This window comes from Cnephaeus nilssonii (genome assembly GCF_951640355.1).
Source record: "Cnephaeus nilssonii genome assembly, chromosome: 12".
NCBI classification, from domain to species: domain Eukaryota; kingdom Metazoa; phylum Chordata; class Mammalia; order Chiroptera; family Vespertilionidae; genus Cnephaeus; species Cnephaeus nilssonii.
In genome coordinates this window covers 72,290,455-72,307,439 of record NC_137083.1, presented here as the reverse complement: position 1 = coordinate 72,307,439, position 16,985 = coordinate 72,290,455, and the positions used below count along the sequence as shown (strand labels likewise).

The 16,985-nt window shown below is 46.3% G+C and overlaps 1 protein-coding gene across 3 annotated transcripts in view; it reads left to right on the top strand.

Annotated features, from left to right (window-relative positions):
- The first annotated feature begins 210 nt into the window (after nucleotides 1-210).
- Nucleotides 211-16,985, top strand: part of CAV1 (caveolin 1) — a 39,592-nt gene continuing 22,817 nt past the window's right edge. Inside the window, exons 1-3 of one of the 3 annotated variants that reach the window (XM_079786012.1) lie at nucleotides 211-229; nucleotides 387-458; nucleotides 1,736-1,900. In XM_079786012.1, coding sequence (XP_079642138.1) covers nucleotides 429-458; nucleotides 1,736-1,900 — 195 coding nt within the window. In that variant the 5' untranslated portion in view covers nucleotides 211-229; nucleotides 387-428. Of the gene's footprint in view, nucleotides 230-308; nucleotides 459-796; nucleotides 1,089-1,679; nucleotides 1,901-16,985 lie in introns of those variants that run through there. The other 2 variants (XM_079786013.1, XM_079786014.1) reach the window with 2 other exon arrangements.

The following is a 16,985-nucleotide window of genomic DNA, read 5'->3' as shown; positions in this document are numbered from 1 at the left end:
CTCCACTCCCCACCCCTGCTGGGATGATGCACCAAGAAAACATTCGCTCTCCTCGGGACGCCTCTCAGTGGCTCCCCGCTGGGAAGATGTTGCCCCGGGTTTAAAATATCTGCCCCAGCCGCCCAGCGTGGGTGAAGCGCTTCCTCCCTGCTCTCTGCTCCCCCCCGAGGGCGCTCCCCGCCCTCCGCACGGGAACTTTGGGGATGTGCCTAGACCCGGCGCAGCGCAGGTCCTGACCAACCCTGAGCAGAACAAACCCTGGGCGGGCGGCCAGGAGGCTCCCTCCCAGCCACCGCCCCCCCCCCCCCCCCCCTCTCCGGCAGCTCCATCCCTCCCGCCCCCCATACAATACAAGATCTTTCTTCCTCTGTTCCCTTAAATCACAGCCCGGGGAAACCTCAAGAGCCTTCATCCAGCCACGGGCCAGCATGTCTGGGGGCAAATACGTGGACTCCGAGGTAGGCTTGCGGGGGTGCGCGCCGCGCCGGGCGCGGGGGGTGCCTGCTTCTGCTATCTGCCTCTCCAAACGCCCCAGCCCTCTCTCCACGTTGGAGAGCCCTCGCGCCGAGCGGCTGAGGAATGGGCCTGGGCGGGGAGGTGAAGAGGAGGCAGGAGTAGTTCATGTTTTCCTCCTGGGGGGGGACCCGGGGGCCCTGAGCTGGAGGGGTACAGAGAAAGTGGTCGGGGTTTGAGGTTGGGTCGGAGGACAAGTTTCTCCGCGGGTCCAGGTGCTACCTGACGGCGGGATCCCCCCGCGGCGGGCCCTGGCCGGCTGGGAGGCGGGAGCTGGGGCGCAGGGTGAGAGCTCGTCACCCGCCGCGCCGTCCGGGGGACCGTCCCGGCGACTCCCCGCCGGGCGCCTGGCCCTCCCGGCGGCGCGCGCCGTGTTTGCACTTTGCAAAGCTCTCAGGCCGCCTCGAGGGCTCTTCCCGCACCTCGGCGCCGGGCTGGGGTGCTGGAAGCGGGACGCACCTCCCTCCCCGCAGCTACCACCACCCCGTCCACCCCCCTCCAGCCTGGGTGTGGAGACTTCGTTTCCCCAAACGCCGACGCCGTTGCGCCGAGGGTGGGTGGGAGTCGTGGTGCAGGTGAGAGATACTAGGGAGGTTCGGGGTCTGAAACGGCCCCGCCCTGAGGTTGGAGCGCGCGGAGTTGGGGCGGGGGGGGGGGGGGCGGAGGGAGAGCGAAGGGCAGAAGGAGGGTGGAGGACGCGGGCAGGTGCCCGGGAAACGCAGCCGGGAAGCCACGAAATGGGGACATTCCATGAGTCCGGGGGTTCAAGTTGAATCTCAAGGGTGAAACTGGAATTGTGGAGAGAGGGGGGATAGGCAGGAGCGGCCGGGGACGAGGAAATTGAACAGGTGAAGCACCCGGGGTATGGAAGAGGGGGGCTGGCTGCAGAGAAGTCAGGGGTCGGTCCCATCGCCGCGCGGGTCTAGGCGGGGTGCCTGGAGCCAGGCGCGCTAGGGCGGGGGCCGGGCGGTGCGCGGCGGGGGTTGCCCTGACCCCTGGCGGCGGGCGCGGGAGGCTGGAGCTCCCGCCGGGTAAGGAGGGGTGTGGTGTCTTCTCCGCGATCCTCTTAAAAAGCTGGCGGCTGCGGGAGCGGTTTCTTCGATTTTGAGCCCGGAGGCTTGCTCTGCCGCCAGGCTGACTTCTGATCGCTTGTTTGTCTTTTGGAGAATTTCTTCCAACTGCTGGTGCCCCTCTCTCTCCCGTGGCCGCCCGCCCTCTGCAGGGACATCTCTACACTGTTCCCACCCGGGAGCAGGGCAACATCTACAAGCCCAACAACAAGGCCATGGCAGACGACATGAACGAGAGGCAAGTGTACGACGTGCATACCAAGGAGATCGACCTGGTGAACCGTGACCCCAAGCATCTCAACGACCACGTGGTCAAGGTAAGGGGAGGTCTGTCCCCAGAGGGGACGCTGTCAGGGCCCGGACAGCTCTCTTCTGGCCAGCAGCCTGTGCATTCTTTTCTCACTTTCCCGCGAGCGCGCACACACACCGTTTTCTGGGCTTGATCTCCCCTCCCCCACCCTGCTGTTTAGTTCAGGTGGAATTTAGCTAACTTGAGTTTTATGGCCATTCGTATAACTGCACTCTTCTGGCAAACGAAGCTCCTGATCACAGCCACAGACAGACCCCACTCCTGGAAAGGGTGAAATGGTCACCCTCTCCATTCCCAGGTTGAAAGTCTAGTGAAGGGTGGTGCCCACTGCACAGATAACTGACACAGTGCGGTCATTTCTGAGGTCCTGTGCCAAAGCTGGGCTACAGAGTGGGCATGTTCCCCTCAGCTAAAATCAAGTAACTGAAGTGATTTTCTTAAACACAATGAAGTGGGTAGAAGTGCTTGCATCTAAAGACATTATGCAAATATATATGCATACATACTCATATAGATGCATATACGAAGGGTATTTTAACTGGTAAAAACATGGCACTTGTGCACAACTGAACAAAACTACCAAGTCAAAAATAATGCCCAGCTCTGGGTTTCTCCCACAGAAACCTCAAGTTAGATGTGGAAAGTTGCTTCTCTAGTGACTACCTGCGTCAGCTTTCGCTGAGCTACAGGGACATTCCCGTTGCAGTTACTTTTTATGCTTTCAGGATGTACTTGGTGAGATTAAAAATAGGTTAATTGAACAGGTTATTGGCCAAACTTAGATCTGACTTAGGGGTCAGTTTTTTTATTTCATGATGTTATTTAACTTTGACCCTTTTAGCAAATCAAGTCAGAGGAATTTATTGTCTGAACCCATCTGGATTGTGAAATCGTGGGCGTGAGCCATCCTTGGCAGAGGGTTTTCTTGGAGGGGCCAGGAGGCCCAAGAAAAGTCCTGGCCTGGGAGATAGGGTGTGAAGACCCAGTTCTGTACTGTCCCAGAGCAGTCAATGGGGTGAATGAACCACTTCACCCCCTGGGCCTCCCCGTCCATCGATGGAGGAAGCTATAGTTGAGACTGTTCACATTCATGAATAATAGATTTCTAAAAGGGGAACAATTTAACCTGTAACTAGAAGGAAAACGTAGCTGTCAGAATGGACTCTCTTGGCTTGCTGGTGGAGGGAAAAGGAAATTTGGAGCCATGGCAGGTTTTTCTGCTAGCCAGATCATGGAATATTTAAAGGTAGCAGCAATAACCAAAGTAGCTTATAAACTGAAAATGGGAATTGCTATAAACTATTTACTAAAAACATTACCTTAAAAGGGGTAAGGGCATTTTTTTTTTTTTTTTTTTTTTTTGCTTTTTCCCCTTCTCCTGTAGCTTTGGGCAAGAAGGAGAGATGCCAGGAAAAGAGGCAGAAGTCAGGAAGGGCTGGCTTCGCTGGAGCCTCCCTGTTGTTCCACCACAGTGTGAGTGGGGTTCCCGGAGCGGGCAAACCTCCCCGATGAGTCAGAGAGGCCAGGAGTGTGGATGTGGCTCTCCACACAGAGCATGACTAAGTTGAGAAAGAAGAGCCCTCTGGGAAAAGAGACTTCAATGCAGATGGAAAAAGGGCATAACAGTTAGAGGGAATAGCAGTTTACAAAATAGCATTTCAGAGAGCAAGCGTGGGGATCCTCATATTAGAGAAATTAAAAGGGAGCGTTAGAGCAAGCTCCTGCTGGCTTAGAGAAAGCAAACCCCACCCACTTGCTCATAGAACTGTGAGCAAAGCAAGACCAACAGAAAAAATCTGCCTTGAGAAGAATTTGGGAGGCCCGCTCACTCAGATGCCCCACTTAGGGCTTCAGAATGCCCTGCAGAGAGGGAGAGAGACCTAGAGTGCCATGTGCCAGAAGGCAGAGGAGGGGTGCTTACATCTTACAGAGACTCCTAGTCCTTTTCTTTGAGTACAAGCATAAACCTAATGACAGAAACAGGGGTGATCCTCCTCATGTTACCATGACAATAAATAATGAATTTCCCTAAATTTTATTTTGATGGCATAGATTTCTTAAAAGAATAAAGACATCCAAAGCCTCACTGTTAATACATGGTAGTTTAAAATTTCACATGATAATAAACAGCAATCAATTGAATCTATTATTAAAGGTACCAAATCCGGTAAGGGAAGTTCTGGTCTAAAGGCAAGCAGCTTGGTAAAAGGAGCCCTGTCCAATTCTGTAGCCACTTAGCCTCTTGAAATTTAAGTTTAAGTAATTTACATAAAATAAAACTTAAATTCAGTTCCTCAGTCACTCCAGCCACAAAGAGTTCCCAGCACATGAGACTAAGCAGTGATGGGCAACCTTTTGAGCTTGGTGTGTCAAACTTCGCCAAAAAACTGAGCATAACTCGGGTAGTGTGTCACTTTGAGGAGAAAACTAACTCCAAGACTCTAGTCGCAAATGTTTCATCCTCAGGAGCAGCAAATGTTTCATCCTCAGCATGCGGCCGCGTGTCATCAGAAATGGCTACGGACACGCGTGTCATAGGTTCGCCATCACTGGCTAGGGGCTACCATATGGGTCAGCATAGATGTAGAGCATTTGGACAGCACCAGCCTAGAGTGTTCCCTGCATTTTACAAAAGGCTCCTATGCCAAGGTTAGAATAATAACTCTGGTTGTAGAAGAAATTAAACCCTGATGTACAGTGAGAGGAATAGCACAGTATTATCTACAGCAAGCATGTCAAACTCGCGGCCCGCGGGCCACATCCGGCCCACAGGAACATTTTTGTGGCCCAGCCAATATAATGGTATGTAAGAAACGTTTTAATAAAAATTTCATAACTTAATTTTTACAATAGCCTGTTATAGGATATTGTACAACGTTCGCTAATGACTGATTACTATAATTGTGTTGCATTCATTTCCCTTACGCACCTTACCCACGAGAGCACCATTTTAGCAGCCGATGGCCACGTCATTAGTCTTGGACTGACTTGTTTGGTGTGCGCAACAGGAAATATTTCACTTTTGGAGAACAAGAAAAATAGGTTTATTTGCGTCACACTTAGTAATTTGTGCAGTTATTTAGTGTCTGGTAAGTTAATGTTCAAGAAAAAATATTAATTTTTATTAAAATGTTCTATTATTTTATGTTAATGATTACCCATTTATTTCAGCCCTTTGTATTCAGCATGTCTCTATCGAAATAAACCTACATTTCTATGAAAAATGAAGCTTTTGTTTTTTTGCCGCCACATAAACCTAAAGCTTGTTTATTTGGCTTGTGTTGGCCTTTGAGTTTGACATGCTTGTTCTACAGTATCCTCTCCATCCAAAAAAACAGCCACGTAGGGAGGGGAAGGAAACTCAGAACTGGCCTGGCTGTGTCATGATTTTTTATTTCAAGGTGTTTTACCACCTATTCCACTGGTTTTAATGGCATAAATTAGCCTATACCATTTAGTTCCACTGAATTTGTTTCTTATATTACTAAAGGTTTGCTGCTCTATAAATGAGATATCTATATTGATATTTACCTAAAAAGAGTGGGCTCTGAATGCTTCTTAAAATTTCCTCTAATTAAAGTGATCACAACTTCAGACCCTTCTCCTTCCAAGATTTTTATGTCTTCTTTTTATATTCCCATTTCCATCCATGTGTTTATTATGTACATATTTGGAATTTCTAGATAAATAAAATGGCTTTAATTTTATAATTCTGATATCACATTAGCCATCAATTAATTCACTTATTCAAGTCTTATATGCTGAACTAAACACATACTACAAAGGGTAATTCCTAAAATAATTTCCAGAAATCACAAAGATTAGAATTATGAGACAAGATACATACAGATGAAAAGCTTTAAAAAATACACACATACAATATCACAACAGTAAGTCACTGCCACATGGTAACTAATGGATTCTTTTTGGTTTGACTGCCAGGAAACATATAACTAGATTTTAAGTTTTATTGACCCATGTTATTTATTCTCTCCCACATATGGATTTTAATTTTCACTTTCATTTCCAACTGGAATGCTGTTTTATGCAGTTACTATAGTAAGCTCTCTCATCATCATTTTGGAAATAGACCAAATATCTACACTAGTAAAAGAGCAAGATGCAAATTGACCGTACCTTCGCGATGCCCACCAGCCAATCAGGAGTGAGTATGCAAATTAACCCAACAAAGATGGCAGGTTAATTTGTATACACAGGTGCCGAGTGGCCTGGGGCAGGGCAGGATGCTTGCGTTGTCACCATGGTGATGCAGGCATTCCGCACCGCCCCAGCCGCTCCGGGCCTCTAGGCAGCGTGGGAAGGCGGAAAGGCGGCTCCAGGCCAGAGTGAAAAGGCCCAGGGGAAGGAAGGCCCATTCTTGCACGAATCTTTGTGCATCGGGCCTCTAGTCTATATATAAAAAGCCAGTGACCAGAACGCCCTAATGATCAGAACGACAGAATGACCAGTTGCTATGACGTCCGCTTCGGCCTGCGAACCTGCTGGAGCAGGGGTGGGGCTGGCCAACCAACCTTCTGTGGGCCCTCCCCCCCCAGCTGGCCTCACCCCTGATCCCCCACACACACTAACCGGGGGTGGGGCCGCCTGGCCAACCTCCTGCAGCCCTTCACCCCAGCAGGCCCAACCCTGATCCACCCCAATTGGGGCTGGGCTGGCCGGACCCCACCTGTGCACAAATTCATGCATTGGGTCTCTAGTATATAATAATAATAAGTCAAAAGTAAGTAACAGTGACTATTGCATAATAAGGGTTACCTTTGCACTTGCTTGCTTTTTTCTCGATTCCTTTATTTTACTCGGGATTTAATTTTTTAAATACCCCAGATTTTACAAAGTGTGGCAGTAGAATAAAAAACTGGAGTTTCTTTTCATACAAACTTATTTATTTGGATTTTTTTATATTTCAAATTATTGATACATTCAATACAATTCGACATACGAGCTGCTACCGATGCTAACCGTGTCGAGTCACACTCGACATCTGAGTGCAAAAGGTTAAAAAGTGAATGGTATTAATTATCTTGATTTTGGTAATCATTCTACAATGTAGATGTATATCAAATGATCATATTGTATACTTTAAATATATACAATTATATTTGCTAATCATTCCTCAATAAAGTTTGTTTTAAGTGAATGGTATTAAGTGTTAGGGAGGCCCTACTATGGAGAGGGCATTAGGGAAAGAGAAGGAGGATGCACTAAAGAAAGGTTAATGGAGAAGAGAATGAAGGAGATGCAGTCTGAGTTGGGTCATACAGGACAAATGGAATGCAAATATCTGAGAGAAGCAAAGGGGGGCATTCTAAATGAGCAAAGCATGGGAGCGAGAATGTCTCTCCAAGGTCATGAGCCTGCAATGCCTCATAGCCCATTTTTTATTGGAATAGAATTTAGTGACAGAGTGGTTGATCATAAGATGAAAAGACTCATCATGGCCAGGTGGCAGAGTCCTGAATCTAGTACACATGATAAGTTTCAACTCTTACCAGGTCAGCAGTGTGGTCAGGAGCCCTTCAAGCATAAGGATGGCATGCTGAAGGTAGGCATTTTGGAAGATGACTGGTTAGGGCACAGGATGTAATAAAGCATAGCTAGTCTGGATGAGCAGAGAACAGTTACACTATAATTGCACGAAATGGGAGGACAGTATATGGTAGCATTGGGAATAAAATCATATAAGCACAAAATGACGGAATTTTAGAATTAGAAGGGAACGGAGTGGTTATATGAGGCTAACTTCCACTTCCTCTTTTTTAACATTAACAGGAATTTAAGGGCTAAAGAAGTTTAAAATGTTATCCATGTTTTCACATGGTTACTGTCTAAAAAGATATTTTAAAATCTATCACAAGAGAAGAAAAGACAAGATTATGTGATTCTCCTGGACTATTGTCAGGAGGAGAGAAATTAGTTGAGATAATTCTGATGTTAGTTCTGAGACAAATCAAGACATCTTAGAGGAGATCTTTGTTGGAAAATACAAATATGCATTTGTAATTTTCTTTTCCAAAGCTTGAATGTAATGATTCTTAAATAGACATGAATTTTTTTTAGTAGTCAGCAAAAGGCATGCACATGGTAATCAGATCTGTTTTGGTTTCAAAATAACAGCCTCTGTGATCTCTTTCAACCTGAAATCATTCTAGGGTGATTGCTAATTAATATCAATATAATAGTAATTTTTAGCCGAAACCGGTTTGGCTCAGTGGATAGAGCGTCGGCCTAAGGACTGAAAGGTCCCAGGTTTGATTCCGGTCAAGGGCACGTACCTTGGTTGCAGGCACATCCCCAGTAGGGGGCGTGCAGGAGGAAGCTGGTCGATGTTTCTCTCTCATCGATGTTTCTAACTCTCTATTTCTCTCCCTTCCTCTCTGAAAAAATCAATAAAATATATTAAAAAAAAAAAAAAAAAAATATATATATATATATATATATATATATATATATAATAGTAATTTTTAACTTTATTCGATATAGCTATAATCAAAGCATAAGTTTTAAAAGATAAATTATCTCAAAGAACTCAGCACATCCTATGTAATAAATAGCTAATATGCAAATGGTCGTCATGCCATCATGCTGTAACTGCTCAGACACTCAACACTGGGGAGAGAGGAATGGGGACCAGCCAGGCACAAATGAGCTTGCAAGAGAAGAATGGGGACCAGCCAGGCTGCAGCCTGGGAGAGGGACAAGAGGTCCTGGGCACCAGTGGCTGTGCCTGCACCTGCGGCGCGGCCCGGCTCGGGAGAGGGACAAGCCGCCTGCTCTGCGGTCCTGGGTGCCAGCGGCTATGTCTGCACCTGCAGCCTGGGAGAGGGACAAGCTGCCCACCCCGCTGCCTGGGCACCTGTGGCTGCAGCCCGGGCGAAGCCACCCGCCCACAGTCCCCTGTGGCTGCAGCCGGTGTGGGCGAAGCCAGCCCGGGTCCTGGGTGCCTGCAGCTGGCCAGAGGTAGGGAAGCCTGGGTGCAGGGTGAGGCAGAGGTGGTTAGGGGCAATCAGGCCAGCAGGGGAGCAGTTAGGGGCGATCAGGCAGGCAGGCAGAGGTGATTAGGGGCCATCAGGCAGGCAGAGGTGGTTAGGGGTGATCAGGCAGGCAGGCAAGTGGTTAGGAGCCAGTAGTCCTGGATTGCAAGAGGCAGTCGGACATCCCCCAAGGGGTCCCAGATTGGGGAGGGTGCAGGCCAGGCTGAGGGACTCCTCTCTCTCTCGTGCACGAATTTCATGCACTGGGCCTCTAGTTGGTAATATTATCTTCTGTTGGGACTATTGTTTGTGTGTTTGTTTGGGAGATAGTGATGGATATTCCCCAGCTTATAAAAGAGCATTATAGTCATCTTTGGTGGGAAATTATCCTCACATCATTGAATAAAGAACTATAATAAAATGGGGAGATATTATTCATTCATAAAAATCTGAAACACTTTCAAGTTCAGCCAACAGTGGTATACATTTTAAATGCTTATGGAAAGTCTTTTTTATATTCTCTACCTCCTAATTGTGGTAAAAAGAAAAAGAAAAAAAAAAAGAATTAGCTCCACTTTGGTTCTAAGTGAATAAAATGTCATATTATTTAAGACTAGTGACCTGGTGCACAAAATTTGTGCACATTAAAAGGGAATTAGAGGAAATATTTTAATATTGCTATTTGCCCTTTCTCTATAATAGAAGTGTCAGAGATGAAAGAAAATTAGTAAAATGTATATGAAAATCTTCCTCCTGTCAGAGTCTGGGGCGTGCCACGGGAACCAGAGTCAAGTCCCCACCTACCCACGTGCGCCTCGAAATTGAGCGAGACCCAGACCCGACTGGTCCCAACCCCATTGGGCTAGATCCAGACCCGGCTGTCCCCATCCCCATCAAGCCCCACTGGGTGGGGGGGAGCTTGGCCTCAGGTCGCCTAGCCCAGTGCCGGGGCAGGGGTCTCGGCCTGAGGTCCCCTGTCAAGCCCTGCTGGACAGGGGGTGCAGCCTGAGGTCCCCCGGCCTGGCACCGGGTGGGGGGCATGGCTTGAGGTCCCCTGTCAAGCCCTACCAGGCGGGGGGGCGCAGCCTCAGGTCCCTGCTGATTGCTCATTAAGGCTCGTTACGGGAACTCGGCCTCTGCTGTGGGCGCAGCCATCTTGTGTTATGGAATCCCTGCCTCCACTGTGGGCCCAGCCATTTTTGTTATGGCATGATGGTCAATTTGCATATTCCCTCTTTATTAGATAGGATAAGATACACTAAATAGCATTGAACTGTAAAAAAGTTCGTGATGTGGGTAATTCTCCCAATTAATAACAGTGTCAGCTACATTTTAAAGGGGCTTAGCCCTGGCCAGTGTTGTTTAGTGGTTAGAACTTGGACCCTGAGTTGGATTCATAGTCAAGGACGTGTACGTGTGTTGCAGGTTCCATCCCCACCCCAGTGTGGTTGGGGGTAGGAGGCAACCAATCAATGTGTCTCTCTCCCTCTCCCTCCCTCCCTTTCACTCTCTCTCTAAAAATCAATGGGAAAAATATCCTCAGGTGAGGATTAACATAAATAAGTAAATGCATACATACATACATACATAAATGGGCTTAAAGTAAGAATGGCTGTAACATCTGGAAAGTCCAGTATGCAGCCTGCCCACTCAAGACCATAGAAACAACAGACACTTGCATATTTCAAGTGAAACGGCTTTTGAGTTTGCCCTAGTTTCAACATAAGTTCTCTATGATGAAATGGTGAGAGAGAACTGGGCCCTAGGAGACCTGGGCTGTGCGCACCTGTGGGGTTCTGGGCCTTTTCATGACTCAGCTGGCGGGGTTTGCAGTGGGGAAAGGGCAGGGCTGCCATTTTCATACAAAGGTGGTTTATGCCAAGAAACACACGCTTCCATACTCTGGACCTTGTATATACTATAATAGTATATTATCTTCATTAATGTACACAGAGCTCCTGAAGAAAAAATTTGCATGCTATGTTTCTTTTTAAAGAAGTTTCTAAAAAATAAGCCCTCGGCCCCTAGAAATATCCCTAACACATAGGTACTCAAAGGCACCCTGACAGAGTGGAAAGAGTATTGTGCCAGAATAAGAAAAGATACTTTTGCAACTTTTTTTTTTTCTAAAACTTGAGTATGATCATTCCTAAATATGCAGGCACAAAATTCTTTTTCTCTAACAGTCAGGAAAATGCATGCATATAGTAATCAGATCAGTTGGTTTCAATATAAGGGCCTAATGCTTTTGTGGCCTCTTCCAGCTAGAATGCTTAGAGTCTCAATAGTGTGGTACTGCACACCATGGAAGGAAGGGTGAAGGATGTTAGGGCAATAGATTTCTCTTCTTCAGTCATCCCAGAGAATCTGGTTTATAAACAGGGAGTATACTTGTTTGGATATAGTAAACACCAGTCCTAAAAATATTTTGGGCAAGCTATTTTATGTTTGTATGCTTCAATTTCTCCAACTATATAAAAGTAATGAGAGTCATTCTCATATACTATAATAGAGTCCCCCTAAAAAAACTATTCACCTTTCAATAAATGATTATTATACATCTACTATTATGTGTCAGGGGCTACAATAAGGAATAAGATAGATAGGAGCACCACCCAGAGTTTATAGCTATCTGCTTGCCTCCCTTCATGCAGTTTCCTTTGAAAACTTTTGCTGAAATTTTTTTACCAAATTCTGCTGTCTGTTAAAACCTTAGAACCTTCAGGGTTTAGTTCAAAAACACCTCACCTCTAATGCCTCCAGTTGTTCCTGAGCCAGTAAAGAAGGCTTGGGCAAAATAAGAGGCATATTTTTTTATACAATCTGCCCCTGTTTGGGCCCTATAAAAAGTGCAATTAAATTATGGACCATATTCCAATTCTCTAAAATTCTCTCTTCCCACATTGGTGCTCAATTTCTAATATTCTTATTGAAAATTTGACATTTTCAGCCTTTTTAAAACCTCGTAGCATCTTTACAAATCCAAACTTGGCTGAACAGCTGACAAACCAAAGGAATTTTTAAAAATACTGATGCCTGGGCCCATTACAGACCTACTAAATTAGCACTTCTAGAGATGGGGCCTAAGAGTCTTTGTTTTTCAAAGCTCACTAGTGGTTACATTTGTGAGGTCAGGTTTAGAAGTAATTGTACCCAAGGTTGGCTTAAAGATATACACCTTAGATGGTTTCACCCAAAGATAACAGATGAGTCACCCTGTATAGCTCCAGATGTTCTTCCTGCCAGGAAAATACTTGGGAGTCGGGCCCATTTAAACCGGAGAGTTTTGAAACACCATAGAGGGTTCCCAAACCAACCATGCTCAATGGTCCTCCATCCCTTGAGGCCACTTGGGCTTACAGCCAACTGCAAGCCCAGAGCCTCATGGTGACATAGGAGGGAGGTGTTCATATGTCCTAGGTTGCCCTGCATAAACCAGTTACTACTGGCCAGCCCTGGGTAACTAACTAGTAGTAGTGTCCCCATTCATGCCTAGAAGTGCCCAAGTTTGGAAGAAAAACTATATGGTCACAAATGGGTTGGCAATGACCTGCCACGGACTCCTATACCTGGAATGCACTGGAAGCCCCTACATACTAGTACACTGTTTTTTAGCTGAATGAGCAAAATTTCCACATTCCAGACCTGTTTTCTTTCCTCTCCACTCTCCAGTGTTACCTCTCTCCTGTCCATCGTCACAGCCTTCAAGCTGCACTAGAACTCGGAGGAGGAGCTCTTAACTGCCAATCTAACCCGACCCCTTAGCTTCTTTCCTTGCAACACAGGTTTAATTAAACTGACATCCTTCCATCACATATTTTGTCAACTACTCAATCAAAGGTTAAAATGTTTAAAATAGTTTAAACTCTTTCTCAGTTAGTTCAGGAAACAAAAAAATGGCCTGCTTTCATATGAACCATTGTTTAGGGTGGAGGAAATGTTTTTTAATTTTGTCTTAAAGGAAATCTGCATGACCCATGTACTGTGCAAATACCCGGGGAATTAACTGGTAGAACAGATTGACACCTGCACAAAGTACATACTTCCTGCCTCTCACGGGAACATGCTGATGGTTCAGATATAAAACACAACTTGTTTTCTTCATCGAAACTTGCGAAGATGTCTCTTATTGGTCATTATTTCAAAGTAGAGGAAGTGCATATTCCTAAAAACACAACTGAGCTTCCCCTTAGCCACGGGAGCTGTTTAGGTCATTAAGAGGCAGGCATTTTGATGGTGTACCTATGTGCTTAATCTCAGAGTAGGAATTTAACAGGAAAATTTGTAAAAGGTGCATTCAATGTATAAACCTTTTCCTGAGCCCAGCAACGACATTACGATACAAATGGACATTGATAGATTCTATGTAAAAAAGGCAAATTGCATCTAGACATTGCACTGGGTCATCTCATGTACGTTGTGGGTATCAAACACAATTACATTTTCTCGTTTACAATGATTAACTGGAAAGTATGCTGATTTCTGGACCCAAGTCATGAAACAAGGAGGAGACTGGGAGGAAAGGAAGCAAAGGTAAAGAAAAAATCCACAAGGCCCCTTCTCCCTGTCCTGCCTCTGGCTCTGTGCGGGACTGGACATTTCACATGCCAACCTCAGGATCCCACACCCATTGCTTTGCATAGGGCTGCCAGGGGAGGGTATGGGCAGGCGCAGACGCAGGCGTGGGCTGAGTGTTAACTCACTGCTCCTACCCCCAAGAGGTTTAGCGTTTATCTGGGAAGCACACATGTAAACACATCCAAGTGAGGCCGTGTAACTAAGGGGCAGGCCAACACTGGGCAGAAAGCAGAGGATTTTCAACAGTCTCCAAAGCCGAAACACATGTTCACCAGGCACTGGAGGCAGTAAGCGGGTCCCTGGTTTGGTCCAGCAGAGGGGACGGCAGGAGAAAAAGGCCCAGAGACCGGAGGACACTTGGCATGTTCTGGGCACCAGTGGCAAGTGAGTGTGGTCAGAGCAAGGGACACTAGCAGGAGCCAGATCCACAGGGCCTCTGTGCGCCACCAAGGCCTTTGTCCCCTTGCAGGCCACAGCAGCTCAGAGTTCTTTTCAGACCAGGAGGGGACCTGATGAGCGGTAGCCGATACCAATGAAAAGGCCTAACTTCAGTGCAGTGGGGCAAACCCCGTGGCGCTAAACATGCAGGGGGAAGGGAGACAGGAGGGGGCTGCCTCCTTCCGCTCTCCTATAGGCCAGCTCGGTGGCACAGCTTACTTACTGCTCCAGTGGTCCTTTGAGGAGGCTGCTTTTGTTGCTATCCAGGCCTCTTCATTTTGCAGATAAGGAAACGCAGGCTTAGCCATTTGCGCAGGATTACACAGGTCGGAGGTGGCAGAGTCAAACTCTGAGTCAGAGTTTGAATCCAGACGACGCGCCCTCCAGGGCCCAGGGCCTTAAGCACTGTGCCACAGAGCCTCTCTTTAAAACTGGCCACGATCCAAGCAGACAGTGATCGAGGAAAATGACGGTTTTCTTGCGGTGGGTGGGCAGCATTTAGCAAGGGGAATTCCAGAAGTCATCTGTTTGGGGAGTGACGGGCCTGCACTTCCAAGGCCAGACTCTGGATCCCCGCAGGTGGGTTGGGAAAGGAGTAAAGGACCAATGTAAAGACGAAGGTAAAACCCCAAACCTCAAGGAATGCAGATGCTGGGTGAATTCCCAACAAGGCAGCAAAGGTCAATTCCCAAAGTCCAGAAGTGGGGTACAGAGTGGGGTGTGGTCTCAGTGATTAGAAGTGGAGCACCCTCTCAGAACCAGACAAGCTACAATCCTAGCTTGGGTTGAATTGCATGAATCTTTTATTTTATTTTATTTTCAGTCCTCACAGAGGATATGTTTGTTTGTTTGTTTGTTTTATTGATTTTGAGAGAGAGACAGAGAGAGAGGGAGAGAGAGAAACTTCGATGTAAGAGAGAAACTTCAATTGGTTGCTTCCCGTACATGCTCAGAATGGGATAGAACCTGCAACCTAGGTATGTGCCCTTACGGGAATCGAACCACCACCTCTTTTGGTGTAAGGGACGTTGCTCCAACCAACTGAGCCACCTGGCAGAGGCTGGATCACCTGAGCCTTTTAAAGCACCCCCATTGCCTAGGGTGGCCAGCACCTGGGGCGCAGCTGATCCTGCGTGAGTGTGGGTAGGTGCCAGAGAATGAAGCAGGTCCTGACAGGCACTGGGCAAGAACAGCTTCTCAGTTTGCCTGTTGGATTTCTACAGGTATCTGTGCCATTATCGTAATATGTTGTGAAAACAGGGAACAATTGAGAAAAACCTTAGTTTTATGCTACTGGGAGAAATGTGTATTTAGTTCTGAAAGTAGTTTCTCTTAGACTTCCTCCCTAGTTGTTACATATTTGTTCTCAAAAACAAATGCCAGACATAAGGGAGAGACTTAATAGTGCATTTTACACTGTTAAGTGAATCTCTCAGAACAGTTAAAATGTCCTGTCAATCATGGCTCACTATTTGCCTTTTTATTATTATTTTATTGATTTCAGAGAGGAAAGGAGAGAGAAGAGAGATAGAAACATCAATGATGAGAGAGAATCAGTGATCAGCTGCCTCCAGCACACCCCCAGGCATGTGCCTTTGACCAGAACTGAACCCAGGACCCTTCCATAGGCCAATGCTCTATCCATTGAGCCAAACCACCTAGGGCTGCCTTTTCTATATTACTAGCAATAATAATAAAAGCTGGAAATGGCATACCACAATATGTCAAGAAAATGGAATTACATTCACTGGATTTCATCACCGATCTCTCTTCCTTGCTTGTTCCTGAGCACCAGGCTTTTTAGTAGGGAGAGAAATTCTTTACTAAACTATTTTGGGTAAGTGCCTCTACCTACTCTAGTTATAAAGGTGGAATGAGAGTCATTCCCAGATCATGGGCTTTCCAGAAAGGCCATTCAACAAATACAGGGTGTCCCCAAAAATGTATACACACTTTAACAGCTGATGGCTCAGTTTTGAAAATGAAATGTATTTTAATAAACACTGCCTTTATAATTACTCAAAGTGTGTGTGTACATTATGGGGGGATATCCTATATTTAGGAAGCACACACTCTGGACTAGGCATGGAGTATGGCCCGAGTCCTGCTGCACAGGAGCCTGCCTGGCAGACCCATAGCCACGCCCAAGGCTCAGCTCAGATTTCTGGGCCTCTGTCAGCCTTCCCTGACAGCCTCATCAGAACTGCTCTTCTGCTCTTGGCTTCCACCACATATGTTTTTATTTCTATTTTAGCGTGTATCAAAGCCTTCTAAGCATTCTGCTTCTCTTGCCCATGCCTCTCCCCCCTGCTTCTCTTCCCACTTCAGGTCTAAGTTCCTCAAAGCTTCCCAGTGCCCACCCCAGGACCCTACACTGTCTGCCGTTAGAAAATGGATAACCAACTGAATCTGCTGAAAGTAATCTGAAACTCTTCTTTAAGGAACTGAAGGTCTCCTCTAAGCAAAAAGACAGTGGGATTCATTATTGAGTGTCTTCCTTTTACCACTTTTCTCTACAAAAGCCACATTTAAAATCTTATAAGAAAAAGTATATCCAATTAATTAATAAAGAAATCCAAAAGCATTTGCTCTATTTACTAACGTAAAGAGAAAAGGTGTTCTAATATGTGTATATATTTATTAAGATTTTTAGTCTCCATTTTTAGAATAATACATGTGTCCGGTGGCATCCCAGGGCCTGGAGGTCAAGGCTAATTTCCTAAGTATCTTGGGGCCAGGCAGGCAAATTCCCAGGATTCCAAGAGATGCCATTCGGCTGCTTGGCATTGCCCCCTGGGGCCAGAGGAGTTAAGGCTGAGAGTTGGTTCTCAGGCCACATGAGAGATATAAACAGACTCCCTGTTGAACCCCTGACATGTTCTCCCCAGACAATGGCAAACATCTAGGTCAGGAGACATCCCTGAAGAAAATGCTAAAATCCTATGTGCCTGAAGGAGACAACAGTCTTGATACCCTGAGTCTCTTTTTCCTTCTATTTTGGCTTTACTACTTCTAGATATTAAGTACACAGATCTCTGAGATTTTACTAGCTGGAAGGTGGCGACCATTAACCCACTACTCCAA